We start from the raw sequence: 27,108 nt of genomic DNA on the forward strand, positions 1-27,108 counted from the left end.
GCATGAGTCACATATAAATAACTGCTTGTCTCAAGTGCCTCTGAAGTCCAAGTCTTGCAAAGTTGTCAAATCTTACACAATCATTTAATGACATGATTTGAATATGACTGCTCCTGATGTATTCAAATAGCCCACATGAAGCTCAACCCTCTTATACATCTTCTGAGAAGTTGGCCTCATTAGGTTCAAATGGGATTTAGTCCCAGGTAAGTGTGCATAATATGACTGTATTCTTAGTGTATGTGGGGACTCCTAAAAGTGTCTTCTGAGCTAAGTTTTCCTTTCATAGGTCTGTGTGATTTCAAGGTGGCCTGTATCAGCTGAGATAGCAGAAGTACAGTGGTGCCTCGCAAGACAAAATTAATTCGTTCCGCGAGTTTTTTCGTCTAGCGAATTTTTCGTCTTGCGAAGCACGGTGTCGGAAAAGTTTTGGAAAAGCTTCAAAAATCACCAAAAACCTCAAAAAAGGCTACCACACCGCATTCTATGAGTTGCTCCTCGAAGTCAAGTCGCAACGGTATTAAGGGTGTTAAGAAAAAGGAAACAAACTTGCAAGACGTTTTCGTCTTGCGAAGCAAGCCCATAGGGAAATTCGTCTTGCGAAGCAGCTCAAAAACCGCAAAACCCTTTCGTCTAGCAAGTTTTTTGTCTTGCGAGGCACCACTGTAGAAGGAAGGAAGAATCATAGAATTATAGAGTTGGAAGGAACCCTGAGGATCATCTAGCCCAACCCCTTGCAATGCAGCAATATTGCAGTTGTCCCATATAGGGATCAAACCTGCAACCTTGGCAGATTGGGAACCATTGTTAGATATGGATGCAGTCTGCAGTAGATCATCAAGGGTTTCTGACTTCTGATTGTCAAACCATAGAAACAGCCAAACAACTTCCCCACCTAGATTAGCCTGCTGAAATGAAGTAAGTGGACCAAGACAAGAGAACTTTTAGGTTTAAGAACTGTAAACTTGGTTCAGTTCTGGTAATAAAAACACATTTCAAAGCTCAGACTGTGCTCCAAGGCACCATGTTCATGTGCATATCTTTATACTAAATTCTGGTTGGTAAAAATTGGGGGGGGGGTTGTGGGGGGAAGAAAAGTAGATTAAACAATCCTGAAGTTTCCCCAGCTCTGTGGATGGGACATTTACAGAAACAGAATTATTTCTGAGCAGAAACAGAAACACTAGTTCTTCTCTACTTGCCAAGTAGGGTTATTGTTATCTATGTCAAGTGAAGCTTTGTAATCTTTGGTAAATTCTGTGAATGATTGAGTACATGCTCTCTTATCATGGTTTGAGGTGTGTTTTTGTAGTCATGCAGGAAAAACACAAAATATATGCAAAAGGAACTCCCAAGTTAACTGTAATCTATTCTTTTTTCAGATTGCAAAGTTGATTTATCCTTCTTGATAGATGGCAGCTGGAGCATTGGCAAGCGCCGCTTTCAGATCCAAAAACAGTTCCTCAAAAATGTTGCTCAAGCCCTGGATGTGGGCCCAGCTGGTCCTCTTATGGGTATCATCCAGTATGGGTAAGAGAGTATGATGTATTTTCATAACATCTATGCTGCCTAACATCCATCTCCATGTCTGTGGCAACACCACAGGAACTTCTTGTGGCAAACTACTTAATACACTTTTTTTTTGTTCTACAGATATGTATCTCACATTGCTAGACTGCACCAGCACTGCATCATAAAAATCATATATCTTAAGTTAGGACCTTGTTAGCTTATTTGATATATCCAACCATGGTCAAAATCCAGTCTTAATCTCCATTGTCAGAAAAAGATTTCCAAGTATAGAGATTCTTGATTGTTCCACAACCTTTCTGCAGATCACTTGAATGGAGTGTGTAGACCACCATTTGAGAACCTCTCTAATAGCTCATACTTCAGGGATTATGTGAGTCCAACAACACTGGGGGAGACTGCAGGTTCCTCACCCCTCACCCATCAAGGGCAGTTGCCCCACCTACAAATATTTTTTTTGTCAAATAATTGATTTTAAAAAAGCAGCCACAAATGTAAGTTTCACATATGACATGTTTACACATTTCTATGAAAACACAGGAAAAATTCATGCGAAATTACTATAAATTACAACTGGTATCATTAATGTGTTAAGAGTTAATGCCATATTGTGTATGAACTTATTTTCCCGGGGATAACACAAAACGAAACTGCTCCGTTTTCATTTTACAAATAGTGATGACCCTTCAACTGAATTTAACTTGAAGACCTATACAAACTCTAAGGATCTGCAAAATGCCATAGAGAAAATACTACAGAAAGGAGGATTGTCCAATGTTGGTATGTATCCTGCACAATACATCCACAGCTAATCAGTTTAAGAATCAAAAGATGTTGGTATGCTAGATGTTCTAGGCAGATTGAGGTCAAGACCACAAACTGTCCTCACTCATTTCTGGTTCCTCTTCCCTTAGTTTGGAAAATACTTTGTCTTCCAGAGAATCAGGATTTAATATCTGAAAGTTTTCTCTGAATAGCTTGTCCCTTTCACAGTGCAAATATAGCACATTGGTGAGACACCAACAACCATAGAGTTCCAAACAGAAAGTAAAATATCCAATACCTTAGTCAGTGCTTTTTTTCTAAAAAAATGTTTAGGGGTACTACCATTTTCCTACTCATATTGAAATACTGCCTCTCAATGAGGCCAAACTTAGATTTACAAAATGTTTAGGGGTATGCGTACCCCTGCTCCCCCCCCCGAAAAAGCACTGACTTTAGTTCAGTATCCCTTATTGCAAATCTATTCCCTCTTTCGGCTTTTAAAACATATCTGGCAGAAGTTAGAGACACATTTGACCAAGCAAGCAAGGAAGGAAGACACATACATACAAGAAGATTCCACGGCAGGTTCCATTATTGGATGAGGGATCGCATGCAGATGTGGGATGTGAATGCACAAATGAGATTTGCATCAGCTTTGTTATGCACATTTGGATGTGAGGCAACCATTTGACATCACATGGCTCTGGTGGGGGGATATATGTCCATTTCCATGTGGACAGAAAAATGTATCCTCAACCAGCGACTTAGATTGAATGTGCATTGTTGCCTGTAACTAGATCTGGGCCACTGATGATTTGAGAGAATCCTCAAATTGTTGTTGCTCCTGTCCTCAATTTTATAGTTGCTGTTGTTAGTTATAGACAATAATAGGCAAAACAATCATATAAATGGCAAGGAGCTCAGGTTCTAAGAGATTTTAACGTTCCTTTTCATTGTTTTGCTCAGCAAGTTACAACTCTTACTCCCCCTCACCCAATCTTCACGCAGGGAGAGCGCTGTCCTTTGTTAACAAAAACTTCTTTGAGGATGCTAATGGGAACAGAGGTAGTGCACCCAACGTTGCTATAGTGATGGTGGATGGGTGGCCTACAGATAAAGTGGAAGAGGCCTCTCGGCTTGCAAGGGAATCCGGCATCAACATTTTCTTTGTCACCATTGAAGGACCAGATGAAAATGAAAAGCAGAATGTTATTGAAACAAACTTTGTGGACAAGGTAAGGGGTACATTGGGATCCATCAAGCAAGAGGCAAGATTTCTTGATTCTGATGAAAGGTGGGATCTGAACTCTTCATCACATGTAGGCAAGTCAATATAAAAGTGAGACATCCTTGCCAGGCCAAAAACCCACAAGTATGAGCGAGCAAACTGGCTACCACTCTGTTCCAGCAATGTCCAGCTATAGCTATATAGTTCTCTCTTTGAAATATTCACATGCTACAATAGTCACCATATTGAGACTCAATACGGCAAAGTTTTACAAGATCCCCGTTATAAACAGGATGCATCTATGTACGCTTAGTTCTTCAGTGGAGTCACACAGGGCAGATTATGAAGGTTCAGCAAGTGAGACTGCAAGACTCAAGCAATCAACTCACTTCAAAGCCTCAATCAAGTTGTGTAGTGTTAGATCATGTTTACTGAATGCTGTGTGCTCTTGCCTCCAGTTTTCCTCCAAAACACACAAAAGTTCTGGATACACTTCAGTTAGAACTTACTCTCCAGTTAGAACTTACTCTCACAAGCTATGTAGTATAGGTCAGGTACTCATGACAAAATGCCTCTTCAACTGAGTGGTGTTAGTCTGGCATGTACGTAGTCTTTCCTGGAAGGTTGGCAAATGAGCCCAAGTTCAGGAAGCAAAGTGGACTTTGAGAACTGTCCTTCAGAATACATCTTTCCCCCCCTCCCTCTGGACACCCTTTCAGATAATTTTGTGCACTTTCCACTGTGTCTGTGCCATGAAATACATTTCCTATGAACTTCAAAGCCCCTTAATGCCTTCAACCTGGGAAGCCTCCAGACTGAATTGGACTGGCTGATGGTCTCGATTTCCTTTAGGTTTGAATGGGGGAAGAGCCACAGTAAGCCTCTGTGCACTTGCCAGACTGGGAAAGTAGAATGAGGCAAGAAGCCCTGTGTTCATACATAGTGACTTAATGGTAGCTGTATCTTAGAAAATGGAAATAACTTTAAGACATGAGAGCAAACACGCCTGCAATGAATGTTAAGCCTGTTGACAGAAGTAGAGTCAATTCAGATGCTAGTTTTGCAATGTGGCAGGTACTCGATTAGCAAGTATAAACGCAACAGTCTACCATTTAGCTGCCTTTAAGCTGGATGTAGACCTCAACATCTAAGAAACGATAAGGGCGGGTATTATTCAGCTGTGTTTTCTACCAGTTTGATGCAATACCAGTTTGTCTCATAAAAACGTTTCATACATAGGGACAGAGCCATCGTAAGGTGAAATCAATGACTGACAGTAATAAGTTGCCTCCATGAATTTTGCTGTAACTGCTCTTGAAATTCATTGCTTTTGTTTTCTCTCTTTCAGGCTGTGTGCAGGACCAATGGGTACTATTCCATCAATGTGCCCAGTTGGTTCAGCTTACACAAAGTAGTGCAGCAGTTAGTGAAGCGAGTCTGTGACTCTGATCGCCTGGCATGCAGCAAGACCTGTCTGAATGCAGCGGATATTGGATTTGTCATTGACGGGTCCAGCAGCGTTGGCACTGGCAACTTCCGCACCCTCCTCCAGTTTGTCGCTAACATCAGCAAGGAATTCGAGATTTCCGAGACAGACACCCGCATTGGAGCTGTGCAGTACACCTACGAACAGAGGCTGGAGTTTGGCTTCGACAAGCACAGAACGAAGCAGGATGTCCTAAACGCTATCAAGAGAATCAACTATTGGAGCGGAGGAACCAGCACCGGAGCAGCCATCAACTATGCCTTTGAACAGCTCTTCAGCAAATCCAAACCAAACAAGAGGAAGATAATGATTCTTATTACAGATGGCAGATCATACGATGATGTCCGGGGGCCAGCTGCAGCGGCACATCAGAATGGTAAGCCAGAAGACCCTATAAACACCTATTTTAGGGGTAGGCAGCCTGTAGCCCTCCAGAAGTCACAGAACTACAGCTCCCATCATTCCCAACCATAGCTTATACTGGCTGGAGGTGATGGGATTTGGAGTCCTGCAACATCTGGAAAATACTGAAGAACAGAAGAGTCCTGTTCCATCAGACCAAGGCCCATCTACGCCAGAACCCCTCATTTATTTTAAAAATAAAGCTTTGCATAAAGCACCCAAACAATGGGGCTCTGGATCTAGAGTATGGCATCTAAGTTTTGCAAGCCAGAAGTCCAAGTTTGGTATAATAATAAAAAGTAGTGTATTTGTATATTCTTGGTGAACATTAAGCCTTTCAATTTTTGAAACACAGGAAGGACAAGTATGAGTCATTCAACAAGACAATGGGGAACAACAAGTCTGGGGATTGGAATGCCTCATTTATTTAAGTTTAAACACCTCACCACTTCTGATAATATTTTTGGGCCCTTATATGGATATTACTTTGAATGCAATATTGTTTCAAATAAGGCATTAACCTCATTATGTACTCATGTTTCTCACTTCAGGAGTCATAGCCTATTCAGTAGGAATTGCATGGGCTGCCCAAGACGAGCTGGAAGCCATTGCTACTGACCCCGACAAAGAACACTCCTTCTTTGTGGACGAGTTTGACAGCCTCTACAGATTTGTTCCTAGGATCATCCAGAATATTTGTACCGAGTTTAATTCACAACCACGGAACTGAAATCAGCAGCAGGCTCCAGGAAACACTGCATCACTACATGAGAAAATGTTTGGCAAGCAATGCCAGCCAGGAGGCTCAAAGGCATCTGTGGCTAAGAGCCAATGTCAGCTCTATTCTCCATGCATGGCAATAATGGGCGTAGACTGATCAATCCCCTTCCCCCCACCCTTGCTGGTTTCAAAACTGATTCAGTAGAGGAGCTGGCTACAGTCCTTGGTTAGATAATTCACTTGACTCAAATCTATAGATTGGAGTTAACTTCCACATAGAATAGGAAACTAATAGGTCTAAGGCTGTAACCCAGATGCACTGGACTTGGCGGGCATGCCAGAGATGGCATTTGTTGGGTACCACCCCATTTCAGCTCTCCAGTGATGCAGAATGGCTAACCAACAGCTGGCTTTAAAATATTACATGGCGCTTTGGAACCCGGCCTTTAATTAAGATCTGTTGGCAGACACATGAGGACAGGAAGCAAGCAAAGGACAAGAGACTACAACAAGCAGGGCAGATCAGGATTTGGTTCGGGGGGGGGGGAATCAGTATCAACAAAGATGGAGTATGGCACTCACACCAGCTGTCCACAATTGCTTTGTTGGACATAACAGCACAAGTGTTGAAAGAATAGTTTGGGGAAAATTGAAGCTTACAGATTGTTTAATTACACATCACAGAACGTTCAACTGAAGTTAGTTGCAATGCAGGCCAGGCAGACAGAGTCTGTAACCTGGCACCAAAAGAGCAAGGCAGTAAATTATATATATGGTTCCTACCAGTTTCCTTCCTGTCTTCATAAACGAGTCCAGAGAGCAGCTTCCCACATGCCTAGTTCAGTGACATCATATTCCTTCCATCTCTTCAGATTCTAAAATCAAGCCTCAGCCTAAGGGAATCTGCAGTTTTTACAGATGCTTCTAGGGTTGGTGCTGTGATGCATTACAAAAAGCAAAAGTGGCAATCTATTATTTATTCTATTTCCCATAAGCCAGAGTATTTATCACTGGACATCAGCATCAAATGCCCTCTGCTGATTTTACAACTGCTGTCACAAGCAACGGACCCTGTCAATTCTCTTTGATTTTAATATACAGCTATTAGCACTCAGGCCCAAGAATAGTTTTATCAGCAAAGTGGGCCTTTGGTGTGTTGCATAAGATGTCAAATAGATGTTTATTCCTGCTCTCTGCTTCCTGTTTTTTAACCAGCTGCTGATCCACAAGAGAGCTTGTTCTCTTAACCCCTGACTGCTAAGTTTACTCAGGAGCCTTTGGAGAGTGATCTTACGATCTTTTAAAAAGTCTTGAGCATTCACTAGGCTTCCTATGTCAGGAAAATTCCTGACATATCCATGTTTTCGGGTGTAAAAATGGCATCGGGGGGGAATTTGCCAGCAAAATGCCAGAGAAAACCCAGGTGTTTATGCACCGCAGCTCCAAAAGCTTAAAATGACTATTTTTTTGGGGGGGGGAGGTTTCTCCCCCAAAAGCCCAACCATTTTGGGGTCTTCCTGAAAAAAGCTCAACACCTTTGCAGGTGCCAGAAATTTTACTTTTTGAAATACATGGCAACTGTGGTGCTTACTGTCTAGTGGATCACACCTATGTGCTTGTTGACAGGACTCAGCCTTTAAATAATTTGTTGTGAGTCAAAATATCAGTATTGAGGGGCATTTGGCTTTGCATATGGACTACAGCTACATGGTCAACCTTGAGTATTGACCATGCTGGTTGGGGTTGATGGGAGATGAAGCTCAGCGACAGCTGAAGGGTCCAAGGTTCCCTACCAATTGTGTATCTGCTAGTTGTATCTTTCATGTTTTTCATCAGTTTTCCTAGAACAGATGTTCGGTTTTTTGGCTTGTAAATTCCTGGATTTCCTCCCCCCCAAGTGGTGCTGTGTTGCCTATTTCTCAGCTCTCAGGTATAGAGGCCTCTTACATATTATTACATAAGAGCCGCAATATCGCATCTGAGTTATTTTAAGAACTCTTGGGTGTCTACACCATCCAGGCTTGGAGATTTATTTTTAAATCGTCATTAGGACTTAGAACTTTATCTCATCATCATCATTTGCCTCGCCTCCCTGAAAAAGTCAGTTTCCACACGGTATTTCTCCGCATCTTCCGCAATGAAGACAAGTGCAAAGAATGCAGCTGAATGCAAACATTTGCAAAGGATTTGTGGATGAAACATGAGCTTGTAAATATTATTTTAACTTTCCCCTCTCTGCACATGCACCTACATTAAAGAGCTTTTTAAAAAATAACTTGCTGTACCCTTTTGCAATAAAAGCTACAAAAAGGGTGTGCTAGATCTCATTTGCTTTGGAGGAAAAAGAAAGCTTACACAAACCCAATAAACCTCCCGCCCCCCTCTAACTTCTGAAGCTAAAGCCTGCGTACGGACTTTTTCCCTTGTAAAGAAGGCATGAGTAGACCCTTTTTGCTTCCTAGGATTGTGAACATAAGAAGCTGCATCAGATTCATTGGTTCATATTGCTCAGTCTGGCTCTCCCAAGCTCTCCAGGGTTGCCGCCAGGGTCTTTCGCAGCAATACTACTGGAAATCCTAAATGGGAGGGAGACTTTCAGTAAGTCAAGCATGTGTTCCATTCCAAGCTTGGACCCTCCTCAAACATCCGGACTGGTCCATTCTTAAATAGCCTTATAAATCTGACTAGATGGACCACTGAGTTTTTCTACATTGCATTAGTGCTGAAAGTTTTACAGTGGGATTAAAGTAATGGCTGAACCAGCCTGCACTGAGTTTAGGGGCTGCATTCCAATAGCATATTCTCAAACTTATTTGTGTGCCAGGATTCAACCCCAACATTTTTTCATGGGCCTTAACATGGTGCAGTGTATGAAAGTGCCTTCAAATGTGCTTACTCTCAGCAGTACTTTGTTTACTTGCAGTATTTATGGTCCACATGCATGAAGCATTAGGGAAAGGGCTAATAGAAATTATTTGTACTTCATAATCTGTGTGAAATATCCTATTCACTTCAGTATTAAAGTGCAATATAGAACAACCCAAGATATTCCTATGTGCTATCATTATTTGTTGATGGCTCAGGCAAGTTACAAACATCAGCATTTTCCACTTTAGCAGTTAATTCCAAGAGAATGGAAGTGTCTACTTATTACATCACACAGTTTTCTCTTGTGACAAGGCAGAACATGTGTTTTTTTTAAGGGAGAACCACCATTTTGACACTTTCATCCAGCAGCCCTCAATGCAAACTGCAATCTGTTTTGTATTTAGCAGATCCTTAATTAATTTAGCCTGCATAACGCATGCTGCATAACTTTTTTTTTTTTTAAAGAATAATCCCTTGTTCTGCCAAATACCCAACTTAATTAAGAGTTCTGGAGAATTCAAATACTTACTACTTTAAGATATTCTGTTTGATAGTGATTAAAAGGGTTTTTAAATTTAAAAGTGCTTATAAGCTGCTTAATGTTTTAAAAAATCTAAGTGGTGTACAACATAACAATAAAATAAAAATAACATAAAAACAAACAAAAACAAGAATTCAAAGAAATAATTGCCCTACGGCAGCTTTTGATTTTTTTCTTTTCCAGTGGACCAACATGGTTACCTCTGAGTAAAAATGTAATTCATAAAGTCTGTGGAGCAAATGATGACATATAAAGAGGCTTTTTTCACCCTATGGCTTGTATTTTTGGAGAGGTTCCATAAACTGTAATATACATTTAGAACACACACAAAGATGTTGAAAAATAGTATTTATTAGCACCCAATTTACATAAATACATAGTACAAAGGACATTTATTTGCTGCGGTAATATTTAGTAAAGCTGCTCTGTATAGTGTTACTTCAGGAAGGTCCATTTGATTTTACTCAACATAGAATGCAGGTACTGTACACAGAAATTCACTTTGCAACTCTTCAGTGCCACTGCCTTTATTAGTACCTCAGCATTGCCTCATTTACGTGAGGTATTAACAGAAGTTATTTTTGTATTTAATAATGAGAACAACTTTCTCAACCTCCAGAACAAATTTACTCAAAATCTTCCACAAACTGCTTTGCTGTTCTTTACTTTTAAAGGCAGTTAAATATTAAAAGACTGAAAAACAAACAAAAACCAGGTACTATTGATGCTTTTGCAACTTATCTGGTTTTGAGAAAAATGGCGAAATATTGAAAATGGTTCTTCAGACACACATTACTCTGCTGCTAAATATTTTTGAACTTTTGGGGATGAAATAATGGTCTCTCAGAGGAAAGCGACAACTCTAGAGTACAAAGAGTCTTTTTCTGGTATGAACTTTGTGCCTAAACTGTACTACCGACACTGCTTTCCCCATTAATGCTCAATCTTCCTAAAGCAATGAAAACAAGGGCACACTGATTCACACCCCTAGATAACTTATGTTGGTCAAAATTTGGAAGAATCAATATATCACATTGTAACATTAAAACTTCCACATCAATACTAAGGTATCAATCCTATATTTACTGACTTGGGAGTAAGCCCCTTTGAGCGCAGTGGGGCTTACCTCTGAGTATGCATGCATACGATTGCACTGTAGAGATTTTCCACCAAAATGACTATTCTGTATACAAGCAAAAAGGCTGATTGTATTTAACCAAGGAGTACTGTCACATGCTCGTTGAGGAGCATCCCTCCATCTTTTACTACAAGAACTATTCTCGGTTCATCTATGAACAATATGCTATCTATTACCCATGATAAAGACAGAAACCATGAGGACAGGTGAGCATGACTGTTCTTGGAAAGATTGACTAGACTAAGCAACCAGCCATACTCTGTGGTGCAACTGACCATTCATGCATCAGAAAATGGATAGTACACACCTCACACTGGTCCTAATTTAATCCACTCCACACATGCATTCTGTAGCCTATTCATATTTCAGCTATTCCCATATACACATCTATCTTGCTGCTATTCCCAACATGATAAAAGCGTCAAATGTTATGATCCCTAGTAACCAGTTGGAACATTCCCTTGAAACAAAAAACTGTGCAAGTGCAGAAGGATGGCTACTTCCGTTAAGTTTCCACATCCCTTTTCAAAATTGGTTCCGATTTAAGTTCAACTGTATTTAAGCAATGGAAGCAAGGTACAGTTACCTTGTCAGGAATGAAGAACACACCTTGCACTTCCAGGCTACCATCAGTAGCCTTTACTTTAAAGATGAGAATGAGACAAGTGTTTAAAGAACAAGCAGTAAAAATCAAAATTATTTAAATTCAAGTTTCTTTAGTGTTTGGAAGAGTAGGAAAAACCACTGCAGGAGAACAAAAGCCAGTGGTGGCCTAGCAATTTTGCTAACATCTAGCATGGAGGCATGTATAAAAAGAAAATAGCTGGCCAACATGCGGAAAATACAAACTAGATTATTAAAAGAAATGGAGATGATCTCGCAATATATAAAACAAAGATTAATACAAGTTTTCAGTCTAAAATACAATGTGTTGGCTCCAGAGTTGCATGGAGCAACATGCAGAACTAGCCCACCTCCGCAATAAGTTTAGTCAGTAAGACAAAGTATTCTAATATAGTTTCCTTTCCCTTCAAAAGAACTGCTATTGGTAAACCTGCCCAGCGCACATTACTGTGAAATATTGTTGTCAATCTGTGTTTTCAGCTTGCAGAGTTTCAGAAAGCCAAGAACACAGTACAAGAGACCCTTTCAGTTAATTTGGGCTCCCCAGTTACAAGATGTTACGTATTTTGTCTGGTTTCAAAAGCTGTCCTGTACTTTATATAAAATGGCACAGATGCTGTGGCACTAAAATCTGTGTTTATCATGGTCATCTGACTATCGCAGGGAATATTTTGGAAGGTGTCCACCTAGAAGCCAACTTATATTGGAACACCAGTTCCAAAAGGAGCAAGAAAAATGGTTCAGTCTGAAACCTCCAATTATTCCTTATATAATTTGGTTGGTTTTCATTAAGTTATCCATGTAAGCAATGGTGTGTTTTACTTGGCAAAAAGCTGTGTAACTTTTCTGAGTACTGGGACAAATATGCCGCAGAACTCACATCAAATTAGGATCTCTCCATTCAAACTGAGTGCAAAAAAGTTACAATTCTCAGACCTTGTCCAATCAGAACCTAAGGCAATTCTGAAACACTTAAGTTCTATGTAAACTTCAGTGTGTATCCAATACATGAACAGCAGAAAGCGTATCTTCTGATCAACTGCAGTGTGAATTTATCAATCTATGCATTAAAAGCTTATTGGGGGAAATTGAACTTTTAAAATATTCTGGCATTCACTATGCTGCAGAAGATTCTGATTTTTAAAACTGCTCTCCCCCCCCCCCCCGAGACTACTGAATCATCCAACATTTTCATCACTGCTTAGGCCAAATGTATTGCTCTGTCTTCCTTTGGACCGTATCAGCAACGCCGAGGGGGGTGTCTTGTTTTCTGGGCAGCCCAGGCTTGTGCCCTAGGGAGGTCGCTTCAGTCCTGCTATTGCAGTGGTTTGACTTCACCCCTGGAGGTGCACTCCACTGAATATACTCTACGTCAGGGACGGGGGAACTTGTGCAGCTCTTCCGAGCAACACGCCAGTGGTGTGCAGGGCCAGAGATAAAAGTGGAAGGAGCAACAAAGGTAAATTTCATCAAAGGTTAATTTTACCTCACCCTCCTCTACATCCTGCATCCAGAAAAGAAAGAGGCATTATCAGAGTTCAAGCACATGTTCCTGCTAGGCAAAGCAGGAGGAGCGAGAGCTGGGGAGAGTTCCCATGACCAGGGAGCGAGGATTGTAGGGGCTGCTTGGGCTCCCAGCTCTGAGATAACTCTGTTCTAAGCTCACAACCTGTCAAATTCATTGCAACGCAGTTTCTAAGCAAGGGTTCCAAAAAGGTGCTTAGGCTCTAAAAGTAAACCATGTAAGATTTGTCTTAATATGGCAACTATGAAGGTAAACTGTTCAATCTTTAATACATTTGACTTCAAAGTCATTTGCATCTGAATTAGAGAAATACATAGTGTCTGTATAAATTAAAGTATGTATGAGGCTTCCATACAGAGAATTCAATATGAGGATATCCTAATGGAGAAACTGGAGAGATTATTACTTAAGTAGCTCTGCTTTGGTTAAAGATCTTAAGGTCAATCGAAGCATAAGAGCAGCATCCCTGCCTGTGGAAACTCTAGGTCTCAAGAAGAGTTGTAGTCCAGCCTTATTCTTGAATATTTCTACTTGCAGGGTTTCTTTACGTGGGGTAACACTGAAATATTCAGTTTCCTACTTTCATTCTGAAAAGATACATAACCAGAAGGACTATACCACATACCTGTGTAGTGCTTCTTATGTTTTTAAACTTCAGCATTTTCCTACATTTTTCGCTGTATCTAAATCAGGGGTGGCCAACTACTAGCCTTCCAGATGTTGTTGAACTCCTGACTCCCAACAATTCCAGCCAATGGTCAGGGATGATGGGAGTTGTAGTCCACCAACCTCAGGAGGGTTACATTAACCATACACTTGCACACACATGTAAGACTCTGACAAAAATCAACTATGCCCAGTTGTTATGAGAATGTGCTGCAATGGGTGGGCCTTGGGATGAAGCACTGTTTTCTTCCCACCCACCCACATATGTGTGGGAATATTTTAAGCATCCGTTTGTGATTTATAACAAACTGTTTCATCCAACTATGGCTCTGATCCTGGCTTGCAAAGCATCCATGTTTTGAACAAACCAGTGTTTCTCATATCCAGGGGGGAAAATGGAAAATTGTGCTTTGTTAAGACTCTAATTTCCTCCCCTTGTTTACAAGGGAAGGAGGAAAGGGAGGGGAAGTTACGCTATGGTGTGTTCTTGTAACAAATCAGAGAAGGTACCTGTGCATTGTTGGTTCACAAGTTTCTTCTAGAATTAAGCTCATGCATGCAGGTTCACCGCTCAACGATCACAGCATCAGATAACAGATATATATACAACGGTTCCTCAGAGATCAAACCCACAGGCAGAACTTTGATATCACTGGACATGATCTTAACATTCGAATGAAGGCAGCTCACCTGGCCAGCTGCAACAGGGTCATGTAAAGGCAAAAGGGGAAAGGAAAGAATGTGGTCTGGAGGTTAACCAAATGCTTATAAATCCACAATGGTAGTGCAACCCAATACTTGCAGGTAAACAGAATAGGTCAGTCAAGGTTAGAAAGGGTCTTTTTCATCTCTAACTGAAGATAGCATCTTGAAGAAGTTATAATATTTGTGCACAGTACAATGCAGTCTATAGTACACAAGCAGAGAAGACTGACAGACACTAACAGAGTCTAGAGAAGAACACAAATACAGAGTCCACAACCTCGTGGTAAGGCTACATTTTTTGTTTGTCAAAAGGCACCTCAGCCTCTAGTTATTTGCCTGTTTTCAAAGTTGCTTCACTTGGATCAGGAATTCACTAAGCAGGACTGAACAACTTCCAATCCACATTTGAATAGCAACTTTTTTCTTACATTCATAATTTAATCAAAATGGGAGTCTCCAAAACAAGCATGCTGGTCTATTAGTTGTATGTACAGCAATTTAAACATCAGCAACTATGTATTATATTGCTTAAGCAAAAAGCACAATAACCATACCTTTTATCCTTTGTACGCAACAAAGTCTGGAGAATTTTTAATACTAAAACATTAAAATTACCCATAGAATCTTCCCTTAAGACACATTTAATACATACTGTTTACAATTTCTCTTTCTATATATATATCTATATATATATATGTACACACACAATATACACAACTTTATGTATTTTTCTAAATAAATCTTTGCAATATCCTTTTAAAAATAAGATCACAGAGAGAAGGGATACATACACAGAAGTCACATATCGATAAGTATGTTTGATGCAGTTGGTCTTTCTGCTTTGACTCAAAATTGAGGTTTAACGAACGCTGAACATTCTGAGATATATTGGTAATTTTTTTGATTCCATTAAAGGGAAACATGTTGCACATCAGAATCTGCAAGAGTGGAAACTTCTACAAATAGGTATGCCACATATTTTTAGTACCAAATGCAGAAAACATGTTCAAACCTAAGGCTGGTAATGCAATGACAGAGAATAAATGGTTTCTTTTCTGGATTGTGTGGTAGTTATTCCCAAAAAATGAAGGCATATTTTTATGAATTCCAAATTCTTCCAAAAACCAATTCCAACCCATTGTGTCAGCTGGGGCAGTTGGGAATTGTAGTTCAAATATCTGGAGGGCACCAAATTGGTGAAGGCTGCTCTACACACCCACACCCCATGAAAACAGCTTCCTGCTGCTGTGGAGGATGTGAATTTGGCAACCACGTTGGCCAACTCTACACCCTTTTCCTGCCAATCACCACCCTATTACAAGGGTGAGTACCAAGCAGAAAATCTCCTCCAGACAGGCCCCACCCGCATGGTTGATTAAATAACTCTCTCACTAGATATATAAACACACTATTCTTAGCAGCCAAAGACTGAATCACAGAGAGGTCACTTCTATGCATGAGTGTGTGAGTAAGATTTGGAGAGGGGAGGGGTATCCAAGCAGGTTTATTCAAGATAATGAAAATTATTAGGATGCCATTAACATGCATTTCAACAGTAAGGCCTATTAAAGCCAACACAGATATCATTTCTTGTTTATTGAAAAGGGAAGAGTTTCATAATTTTACTGAGCTCAGCTATGAATGGAAGAGTCATCAACATCTGAATTAAGCCTCATCCCTGTTGTAAACTGTGGTGCCAGTCACTTGTTAACAAATTCTTTCAAAGGCTTAAAATAAAACATACATTTTAAAGCATTTGTTAATATCTGCTTTAATACAATTTAGGGAAACTGCATTAATATTTGATGCTTAAACCCAATCCACCTAATGTAACAGCCAGCAGGCTGAGACAAAACCAAGCCTTATTCTCCTGTACATCATTCAACCGTACAACACGTAAAAAAAAAAGGAGAAGAAATAATATTTATATTATACTTCTAAGAGTTACATCACCAAGTTCAGGCTGATTTTACAGAAATATATGGGAAATATTCTCGAGGAGAAAAAGCAGGCAGAAAAGTTTCTATCTACCCACATCCTACAGAAATTGAGTTTTCTGCTTCCTTATTGCCCACACTGGACTGCACATATTGTTTACAGAGGATCTCATTTTGCCCAAGGCCGGCCTGGACAAATACTGACACCTTCAAAAATAAAAACGGTTCTTCTGTATGGACCATTTGAAACAGAGGGTTTCCCAGCTCTCAGCACTAGCTGAGCTCATATAACCCAAGGAACCCCCTAATTTAGAAAAGAGCACCCTGAAAGAAAAGAAAGAAATATAACCCTAGACCATTTGCTAACATTCACTGAATTAAAGGGCATGAAGAGGAGGCTCTTGCCCTTGTCATTTGTACAGCTTGTTGTGTATATATATATATATATATATATATATACACATATATATATACACACACGGCAGCTAGAGAGGAAGAGAAATATTGCGTCATACAAAGACTTTAGCAAGCGCATCTGCTCCAGCACTGGCGATATAACATTTCGAGGGATGGAATGCTACGTCATGAATGGATTCGTCGTGTTTCTTGCGATGAGCCGTAAACTCCTGAATGCAGGTCTTGCTTTCAAGGTTCCATAAGCGTATTGAACAGTCGTGGCCTAGGTTAGGCAAAGAAGAGGAAAAACATTTAGATTTGCAGTTACGTTTAATTAAGAGTAGATTAAGAGGGGATATGGGATGTACTTACTGCCGGACATCAAGTACAAGCCATTAGGATCAACAGCGAGACTTGTGACTGCATCCAAGTGGGCCACCATGGAATGGATCAATTTTCCTTTGAAATTAAAGAAATTAAAAAAAAAAAATTGTCAGAGCTTTAACAAAGCTTTAACAGAACTTATGGGAAATGATACTGATATCAAGCATACTAGCAACTATTCTCATTGAAACAGAGGATCTTTGAATATGAGCATAGCCCCCTTCCCTTTGGAAAGTGATCACCTGACTGTGTCTCTGTGCTGGTCACTTTCACTTTCTCGGTTACTTCCTAGAGCTCTGCTTCCCAAACCTGGTACCTGGTTCAGGTCCCTTCCCGCAGTTAAAAAAGTGAAAGAAGCATTCACTTTCACACTAAAAAAAAAAACATTCCAAAGGGCTCTACCCAACACTGCAGCTCCGCTTGCACATATTTTTGTGCATGCATGTGTTCCTCTCTTGTCCCTTCCAGCCCCCTGCACACCCTCAGAATCAGCTCCAGGGGCCTGGAGCAGATTTTAGGGGCAAGAGTGGAAATGAGTTGAACTCTGCTCCTGCAGCATTAGGTACAACCTAGACAGGTTTTTACTCATTAGCTCCCACGGAAATAAGCAGGCATCTTCCTTACAGCTGCCACACAGATTGTTGCTGCTCTGCATCCCACTTCCCTACTTTGCCCAGTCAATCAGGGATGGAACAGGTTGTTTCAGGGTAATGATGCTGGGAGTTCCCTGTGCAGGCGACATCCCAGCGCACCCTTGTTCACTCTTTTGTGATGTCACTGTCCATATAGTAATGGGGGTGGGAGAACTAACAATGCACGGGGTCACACCACTCTGATGGAGAAAAGGTAGAATGCATCCATCACAGTGTGTGAGTTTTTACAAGGCACACTTCAGCATTTTTCACAGCAGAGTGGTGTGTCCTGGCACATATCTTAGAAATCCCTATCCTGAATAACGTTACTATCAATTGAAGTAAACTGCAGAAGGGTGGATTCTCACATAATCAGATACAAAATGGATAACGACCGCCCATCATTTGTGCTCAATACTTGCAAATAAATCCTTCAATGTTCCCCTTTAAAATGGAAGCAATGACCAAATCCTGCAATGACCCTCTGCATCTCTGCATAATATAAAGCAGTGATTTCTACTAGTGCTTTGATACAGTATGGTAATCATTAATATGTACCCCCAATTTTGTTGTTCCAAGTGCAAAGCAAAACCTGCCCTGAGCTCAGTTTGCTACATCAAAGAAAAGGTAGCTCAATTCACGGAAAACAGAGTCTGAACTCCTAGGCAGCTTAGATATGAGCTTTTGAAAGCAAACCTTGCAAGTCACAAGGCTGAAGTTATCTAGTGGCTCAGGTTTAACAAAGTTGCTTGTATTAACTCTGCCTACTGATCCTTTGCCAAACTAAGCAGGAAACACCTGGACCAAAATTTCTAGAATTAAATAACAGAGTTCATTAACACAGTGCCTAGCTTTGGAATATGATGCATTGTGTGTGTTTTTGTTTTAAGCACATAATTAAGATACCAATTGAAATGACTGCAAGTTTTCTAACAGTTATGATTTACATATTTTCCTTCACTGTGGGTGAACATGGAGAACATGGAGCTTGAAGAACAAGGGTAAGAAGTCTAAGCGCTCCTCTTTCAGATAATTAGAAGGGGACAAACACACACAAGCATCTATAACACACACAAGCATCTATAAGCTTTGGCAGCAATTCCATCTTGTGCAGTGTGGAAATTTGGGGTGCATAAATTTCCCTCCATGATCCTGTGGACCATCCACTTTTCTGTAGCAAAGACAAGCATCAGGATTGGCTGGGAAGGATGTTAAAGCTGTAACTCAAATGCTGAGCCACACCAATTCCTTCTGCGCAGCCAATAAGCCTTTACAGTGGTACCTTGGTTTGCAACCGCTTTGGATTACAACCATGTCAAACCCGGAACTGCGTGTCCCTTTTTTTAGATTACAACCCATTTTTTATTACAACCCCTTTTTAATATATAACAACCAATTTTTTTTGGGGGGGGGAGGCCCCATTGGCGAAAGCGCGCCTTGGGTTACAACCTGTTTTGGTTTACAACCGGACCTCCGGAAGGATTATGGTTGTAAACCAAGGTACCACTGTATTCCTGTCATCCGTTTTACAAGTCATAGAACTTTCAAACCTCAATTTCAAAATTTCTCTCTAAATGGGTAGGACTTCAGACAATTTCATGATATTTTTTTTTTATGTTAGGCCTACTGAGGGAAGAATTATGCTTACCTGTGTTATTGTCATAGAATTTGATGTGTCTATCCTCATGGGCTGTGATACTAATTGGAAGAGTTGGATGGCTGATTACTTTGTTTATTTGGCAAGAAGAGGTGACTGCTAAAGGAATGAACAAGTGCAAACACAGTCAACAAAGAAAAATTATTTCATTCACATAAGCCAGTGGTTTTTAAGCAGTGTGCTGTGGCACCCTGGGGTGCCTTGACTGATCAGGGGTGCCGCAGGCAACACTGGCCTCTGTCCTTCTTTCCTTCCCTCCCTTTCTCTGATGGCCTCTTGCATCTCTGCCTCCCAAAGGTTTGCACAGCTGTTTGTTGCAAGCTCCCCAGGTGCCCCTGGGGCTGGCCAGGGGGTGCTTCCCAGGCCCCTGTGGGGCAGTGTGAGGAGGCACCTCTCTTTGGGCCGGGGTGGCAGCTCAGAGACCAGGAGTGGCAGCTGCAGCTGCCCAGAGAACAGCCCCAAGGAGAAGGGAGCAGAGAGGAGGTTAAGGGGACACGCCACAAGGGAGGGTGTTCGAAAAAGGGTGAGGGGCTGCTGGCTCTGCAGGCAAGGGGTGGCATAACTGGGCTCCTGAGCTCCACAGGGGTGCTGCAAAAAAGCATGTGGTTGGTCAAGGAAACTGTGGACCCAAAAAGGTTGAAAACCTCTGAAATAAGCTATTGAAAAGACTAACGACCTGATTTAGCAGGCCAATCTGGTGCAAAATTCCAACATGTTCAGTCCACTCAATCTACTTGTACCTTACTATACTCATTCAATATATTGTCAACCTGCTTCTCAAACTAACCAACGTATAATTCAGGAACACCATACAGTTGCATAGGGGATGGTGGAAACCTAATATTTAAGGAAGCCCAAAATACCTATGGATCATATAAGGAAGCATGGCAAGTGGGTGATGAGGGTCAGGAAGAATAAGAGAGCTAATCTGCTATTTCCTCATATTTGTTATTTCAGAATTGTTTGTATTAGAGTACATTTATGGCTAGATTTATCAGTCCCATGTGGACTGACGCCAGCAGTCCATCAAAGACGATTAGGTGCAAACATCGGTATCCTAAATGGAAGTACACTTCATTTAATTCCCTTCTATGCATGATGGTCTCAGACTTTATCAATATAAACACGAACAATGAAAACACATGGAAATAACCCCTTTGGAATACATACTAGTATCTGCGTTGGACTCCAAGTTAAGGATGCGTTGTCTTGTTTCCATGTTATATATGCTTGTGTGGCCACTATTAAAGGATGCTACCATGTGGCTTGGGTCACTGCTCACAATGTCCACAGAAGATGGAATCCCCATCTCTACAAAAGCAGAAGAGTGTTAGGAAGAATAGGAAGCTTGGTCCATTAGCCACTACCTGAAAGCAGCCACATTCATTCATTTTCTTGGCACAAATCTAGAAGTCATTTCAAATTTTCCAGCCAAGTTGGTAAAAGCAAGAAATATGGTTTCTCAAGTGTCCAAACAGATGTGTGAATGTTGGACTATTAGAACTCTGTTTCAGTAATGAGCCAATCAATCCTCAAACCCGTTACATTTACATAGGTATCAGGACCTGCTGTAACCTGAGAGGTGCAGTGCACCCACCATGCCCAAGAAGAGCAGAGTAGCAAGAGCTAGTATACTGACTAATGCACCACAAATGTCTTATGGATTAATATTGGGTGGGCAAGTACAAAGGTTCAGAAAGGAAGGCAGAAGGGCTCTAGGTAGACAAGAAAGAGAGTCTAGGTCAGAGCTTTGGAAACTTTTCACGCACTGGGAGGAGCATGGGGAACATTCACGCAACACATTGCAGCCGACACGCTAACGTGTTTGACACACAGTTTGGAAAGCTTGGGTCTAGGCTATAGCAGCTCTGCTGCAAGGCCCATGTCATCTAGCAGAATCTCTCATGGAATCTGGTAAACTATGCACCACACATCATAGGGCGGTGACCTGAGTGGAAACAGGCATTTTCCATTGGCAGGAGAGAAAAACAGAGAGAGGAGATGCCTGCCTCCCAGAATGCTATGCTCTTGTCACCGGATGAGATCATACCCAACGAGTGAATGGATTCTGACCGACGCAAATCAGGCATTTTCTCATATTGCCCCTGACTATGGAATGCCTTTCATTCTTCCATATGCAAAGCAGTTGTCAACTGTTTCAGACATCTTGTGAAGCCTTGTTTTTTTGTCCAGGCTTTCCCTGAAGCCAAAATATTTCTTAAACATGAACCTAGAATCTATGATGAAGAAGTGTTCAGTGCTGTCCAGTGTGCGTGCTACAATAATAGTTGTATATTTTTTCCATTTTTAAACTTCTAATGTATTGCCTCAGGAGGAAAACAGCAAGATTCAAATATAGTGGTTTGCTATGTAACTTACTATTGCATTATTGCTTAAAAAATGAATCTCTCATTATAATGCCCCAAATACAGCAATCAACATGTTCTATTAACAGTGGCTATTTTATAAAAAAAAAACAGTTGTGAGATTCTGCAACACACACATCCTTCAAAACAAATGCAACCGGCAAGTGGGGTTTTGATTCTCATCTCACGCTTTCCCAGCAAGAGTCAATGTAGTGATGCTGGGAATCCACTAAAACCCAATGGCATACTAAAATCAACCTACCTGTATTGCACAATTATGTCAGAGTGTGGTTATAAACAGAAGCATGGATAATTAAAAGCGAAGTTCCTTTTGATAGTGTTACAATCCAGGAGATTTATTAAATACCTTGATTATCATTAAATATGTTCAGAGCTGGAGAGATCTCCAAAGCTTTCCATAAACGGATAGTGCCATCTGCTGAACAGGAGAGCAAGCGCTGGTGTGCTCCACTGTAAACCAAGCCCCACACTGCATCCGTGTGGCCTACAAATGCACCTCTTAAGACTGAAGGATCTGTGGGATGAAAAAATGCACAATACAAAAGGAAATGGGATTTCTTTATAAATAGTATGTGCTGTAAAGATGCTCTAATGGCAGTTTACAAACCCTCTAGTCCTTCCTTAACAGCAGAATTCCTGACAACACTGACTGCTGACTCAGTCTACCTCCAAAGCAACACTACATCATGACCGTCTTCCATATCTTTTTTCCTATTACTGGGATCCTAAGCCAAGATTGCTTCCAAATTACAGAACTATCCCGTGTGATCTCTTTTCAGGTATTTCTCTTTCACCCAGTTCAAGCTGCATTTTGTTCCTGAATAGAACCGTTTTTCCTTTTTCATAGTGAGTTGCACTGCTTTCAATAAGCTGTTGTGCATTTTTAACGTGCTCCCGTGCCCCCCGCTAAAAGAGAAACCTGTAAAAAAGGGGGGGACACTTACCATAGGAATCATAAGGGTCAATATTTGGGTTTGTAGTATTCCAGCCCTGAATGCGGCCATCAGTTCCCCCACTATAACACTGCTCACCAGTATTACTCATTACCACACAAAGCACAGGACTGCTGCAAGAGGAAGCAATACTGATTTAGTGGAGTTTTATTTCAAATATTTTCATTTCTATACTGCTTTATATTTTTAAAGGGAAAAAATCTCAAAGTGGTTTACAACACATTAAAACACCAATAAAACAATCCACAATAAAGCATTACTGAAGAAAATGAATGTGCCGTATACCTTCAAAGCAACATAATTGACAGGAAACATTTTTTCCTTCTGCCTCCTGGCATGCAATGAGGTTATAAGCTACAGGGCTCTGGCAGCAGATCACACCCCCATCAGCAGCCCATGGCGCTATCTGCCACTGCTGCCATCCACCTGCAGAGCGCCACTTTCACTCTTGCTGCTGTGGTAAGTAAAACAGCATTTGCTTCTGCAGGGAAATGGCCAGCAGCACTTAGATAGGTTGCCTCCCGAGTGCTGGTCTTCACCTCGCTCTGAGCAAAGCATTGTGGGCGAGGTGGCCTCAGAGAGCGCAGCTCTGCTGCAACAGCAGGAAATACTGTTTAACATTAAGAATTTAAGCAGTATGTGCCAACACTGCAACAAAGCACCGGGGGTAGTGAAGCTGCCCTCCAGGGCCACGTCACACACAATGCCTTGCTCTGCGAAGAACTCTTCGTTGAGATGGCCTTGGAAGTGCTGGTGGTGCTCATGCTGATCGTTCAGGAGGGTAAAAGTGGCAGCAGCCCACCTCAGGGGGTGTGGGGCGCGTTGTCGTGGGATGGCTCTGGCCATAACCTCGCTTTTTAGTCCATTTTCAACCACTTTTAAATTGTCCCTTCCCTATCCCTGCTGCACACTTATCAACCTCTTTGGCCATTCCTCTCCAATTCACATGCTGAAGACAGTTAAGTCCCTCTTGGTAAGTAAGTGTTGTATCTGTGCTCTGCGTGGTACATAACAAGACACTAGCACCACACAAGCGAAAGGCGAAAGGAGAAAAAAGCAAAAAAAGGGAAGGCTAATGCAATCTGCCTCACCAGAGGCTGAACTGCAGTTCAGATTGCACCATCACCTTGCTAGGCTGCAGCTTTTACCAGCCCCACCCCTTTTGGAAGGAAGAATTCACTAGCATACTAGAGGAGTGGTGAGCTGAGCTTGAGCCACAAGAAGAAGAAACCACATGACCATTTGACAGACTGAGTCAACACACTGTTTATCCCATAAAAGGAGAACTCTGTCAAGTGCTGCAGCTATATTCTCTGATAACGAAAGAAGTTTCTGAATGTTGACTTACTTGTGTGCCCTGAAAGTGTAGATAGGTTCAACATCAAGAGAGGCACTCCTAAACAAAATTAAAAAGCAGAATCACAGGTTCAGAAAATATTTGTTAAGGCATGAAAAGGTTAGCTTCCCGGTTGGCCTAAACCAGGCATAGGCAAACTCAGCCCTCCGGATGTTTTGGGACTACAATTCCCATAATCCCTGACTACTGGTCCTGTGAGCTAGGGATGATGGGAGTTGTAGTCCCCAAAACATCTGGAGGGCTGAGTTTGCCTATGCCTGGCCTAAACTCACAGGAAGCTTTTGAATACTTTTACCTCCACATTCACACTCAGTGTCCCTGACTCCACTTTGCCCCTCCCCACTTTTTATAAGCCACAGGCAGGCAGCTCTTGTTCTTGTAAAAATCATAATCAAACAAACAAAGAATCAAAAAGGACTGTGAAAGAATCAGCAAGAGCTGATTTCAGTGGCCAACCACCAAGAGCTTATATACTGTGTAAGGAAAAAAACAAAAAATGTGGCTCTTGCAAAGCTATTTTGTGTGTGTATATACAGTATGTATTTATGTATATCCCACTTTTCATCATGTAGGTCTTGAACAGGCTTACAAAACAACAAAATATACAATATTCAAAATTTTAAACATAAATTAAAACCTCTAAAACTTTAAAACTCAAGAATTTTCTTTTTTCCCCCCAAAGTAAAACATCTGAGAAACATTCAAGCAAAGGCCTCCTCAGATAAAACAGTTTTGACCAAGAGTCCCGAGATTTAGTAGGGGCAGAGATGGTGTTTGTCGAACTTCCTGTGGGAAGGGCTCCGTCCGATGATCCCAGTAATTAACTTGGGGTTAAGTTATGCTGGGCCTAGGTTATTCAGGGTTTTGTACACTAGCAGAAGAACCCTGAACTTGGCTCAATAGTACACAGGAAGCCAGTGCAGGTCTTTTAACACCAGTGTCATGTGTTGGAGGTAGTCTGCCCCCTTCACTGGTCTACCCGCAGCATTCTAATGAATATTCACAGAACCAAGCAATTCTTGTTGCGGCAACAGCTACCCCCCCCCCCCTGTAAATACCAACTGATCCTTCCTAAGATTCTTGAGCTATAGGAGAATAGTGAAGACTATGAATAAGTTCCCTTTTCTTATAATGGCAACAGGTTGTTACTTAAACAGGACCTTTATTTGCTTTTATATAATTTGATATGATACACGATCACATATATACATATACACGCGCCATTTATGGATGGGTGTCCATCAATATGCAGATGATACCCAGCTCTACCTCTCTTTCAAATCAGAACCAGTGAAGGTGGTGAAGGTCCTGTGTGAGTGTCTGGAGGCGGTTGGAGGATGGATGGCGGCTAATGGATTGAAGTTGAATCCTGACAAGACAGAAGTACTGTTTTTGGGGGACAGGGGGCGGGCTGGTGTGGAGGACTCCCTGGTCCTGAATAGGGTAACTGTGCCCCTGAAGGACCAGGTGCGCAGCCTGGGAGTTATTTTGGACTCACAGCTGTCCATGGAGGCGCAGGTCAATTCTGTATCCAGGGCAGCTGTCTACCAACTCCACCTGGTACGCAGGCTGAGACCCTACCTGCCCGCGGACTGTCTCGCCAGAGTGGTGCATGCTCTAGTTATCTCCCGCTTGGACTACTGCAATGCGCTCTACGTGGGGCTACCTTTGAAGGTGACTCGGAAACTACAAATAATCCAGAATGCGGCAGCTAGACTGGTGACTGGGGGCAGCCGCCGAGACCACATAACACCAGTCTTGAAAGACCTACATTGGCTCCCAGTACGTTTCCGAGCACAATTCAAAGTGCTGGTGTTGACCTTCAAAGCCCTAAACAGCCTCGGCCCAGTATACCTGAAGGAGGGTCTCCACCCCCATCATTCTGCCCAGACGCTGAGGTCTAGCGCCGAGGGCCTTCTGGGGGTTCCCTCGTTGCGAGAAGCAAAGCTACAGGGAACCAGGCAGAGGGCCTTCTCAGTAGTGGCGCCCGCCCTGTGGAACGACCTCCCATCAGATGTCAAAGCGATAAACAACTACCTGACATTCAGAAGACATCTTAAGGCAGCCCTGTTCAGGGAAGTTTTTAATGTGTGATATTTTAGTGTTTTTTGGTTTCTATGGAAGCCGCCCAGAGTGGCTGGGGAAACCCAGCCAGATGGGCGGGGTACAAATAATAAATTACCGTATTTTTCGCCCCATAGGACGCACCGGCCCATAGGATGCATCAAGTTTTTTGGGGGGGGGAATAAAGGGGAAAAAATATTTTCCCCCCAGGCGCTTGTGGGGCCGGCAGCGGGGAAAAGCGCTCTTCTCCCCGCCGCCCGCCTTCAGATCAGGTCCGGGGACAGCGGGGAGAAGCGCTGCGCCTCCCCACTGTCCCCGGAGCTTGCGGGGCTGGCGGCGGGGTCTCCCCGCCATCAGCCTCCAAACCACTTCGGGAGACAGCGGGATGGCGGCGTTCCGCCTCCCTCTGTCCCCCGACCTTGTGGGGCTGGCGCTGGGGCTCTCCTGAAGCCTGGAGAGCGAGAGGGGTCGGTGCGCACCGACCCCTCTTGCTCTCCAGGCTTCAGCGAAAGCCTGCATTCGCCCCATAGGACGCACACACATTTCCCCTTCATTTTTGGAGGGGGAAAAGTGCGTCCTATAGGGCGAAAAATACGGTATTATTATTATCATTATCATTATCATTATCATTATTATTTATAAGACTTATAAATGTTTATAACGTTTAAATCTAACTGGCATGCATTCTGGAAGAGAAACAATATTCCTTAACCCAATAAGTGAGTCAGCAGGTAATATTTATCCTTGAGAGGATTAATCAGGCCTAAACTAGTCATTATGTTGCTACCATGTTTCTACAATTATTAGTCTAAAAAAATAATCTCCACATATCTTTTAACAATCACAATCTTACTTTTTTGCTGGAGATGTTTTCTGTAAATTCCACATTTTTAATGTATGGTCTTCGGATGCAGTAATTAACACAGGTTCAACTGGATGGAAAGCAAGACCTCTTATTCCATCAAAATGACTCCTTAAGGTGAATTTGGGGTTCCAAGTCTTCCTCAGTGCATCTTTATTGTTTGCTATCTGTGGTAATAAAAACAAAAGCTTCAGTTTAGCCAATGTGAGGCGGGGAACTATCAAAACAGATGGTATTTCATTTTCCTGCTATCAAATGCTGAGTTTGGACTACGTGGAAGA

General features: G+C 41.8%; 2 protein-coding genes across 6 annotated transcripts in view; one reads left to right on the top strand and one right to left on the bottom strand.

The window, feature by feature from the left end:
* The window catches only part of VIT (vitrin), a 37,307-nt gene extending 27,074 nt beyond the window's left edge, over positions 1 to 10,233 (top strand). For all 3 annotated transcript variants that reach the window (XM_081188082.1, XM_081188084.1, XM_081188083.1), the window contains 5 exons: positions 1,383 to 1,530; positions 2,207 to 2,310; positions 3,304 to 3,530; positions 4,872 to 5,385; positions 5,963 to 10,233. In XM_081188082.1, coding sequence (XP_081044208.1) covers positions 1,383 to 1,530; positions 2,207 to 2,310; positions 3,304 to 3,530; positions 4,872 to 5,385; positions 5,963 to 6,141 — 1,172 coding nt within the window. In that variant the 3' untranslated portion in view covers positions 6,142 to 10,233. The remainder of the gene's footprint in view (positions 1 to 1,382; positions 1,531 to 2,206; positions 2,311 to 3,303; positions 3,531 to 4,871; positions 5,386 to 5,962) is intronic.
* Positions 9,874 to 27,108, bottom strand: part of STRN (striatin) — a 57,233-nt gene continuing 39,998 nt past the window's right edge. For all 3 annotated transcript variants that reach the window (XM_081188074.1, XM_081188076.1, XM_081188075.1), the window contains 8 exons: positions 26,819 to 26,994; positions 23,893 to 23,940; positions 22,536 to 22,657; positions 21,938 to 22,105; positions 20,375 to 20,515; positions 19,196 to 19,303; positions 16,904 to 16,990; positions 9,874 to 16,814 (listed from right to left, as the gene is read on the bottom strand). In XM_081188074.1, coding sequence (XP_081044200.1) covers positions 16,645 to 16,814; positions 16,904 to 16,990; positions 19,196 to 19,303; positions 20,375 to 20,515; positions 21,938 to 22,105; positions 22,536 to 22,657; positions 23,893 to 23,940; positions 26,819 to 26,994 — 1,020 coding nt within the window. In that variant the 3' untranslated portion in view covers positions 9,874 to 16,644. The remainder of the gene's footprint in view (positions 16,815 to 16,903; positions 16,991 to 19,195; positions 19,304 to 20,374; positions 20,516 to 21,937; positions 22,106 to 22,535; positions 22,658 to 23,892; positions 23,941 to 26,818; positions 26,995 to 27,108) is intronic.

Source organism: Podarcis bocagei (genome assembly GCF_964188305.1).
Source record: "Podarcis bocagei genome assembly, chromosome: 3".
Classification (NCBI taxonomy): domain Eukaryota; kingdom Metazoa; phylum Chordata; class Lepidosauria; order Squamata; family Lacertidae; genus Podarcis; species Podarcis bocagei.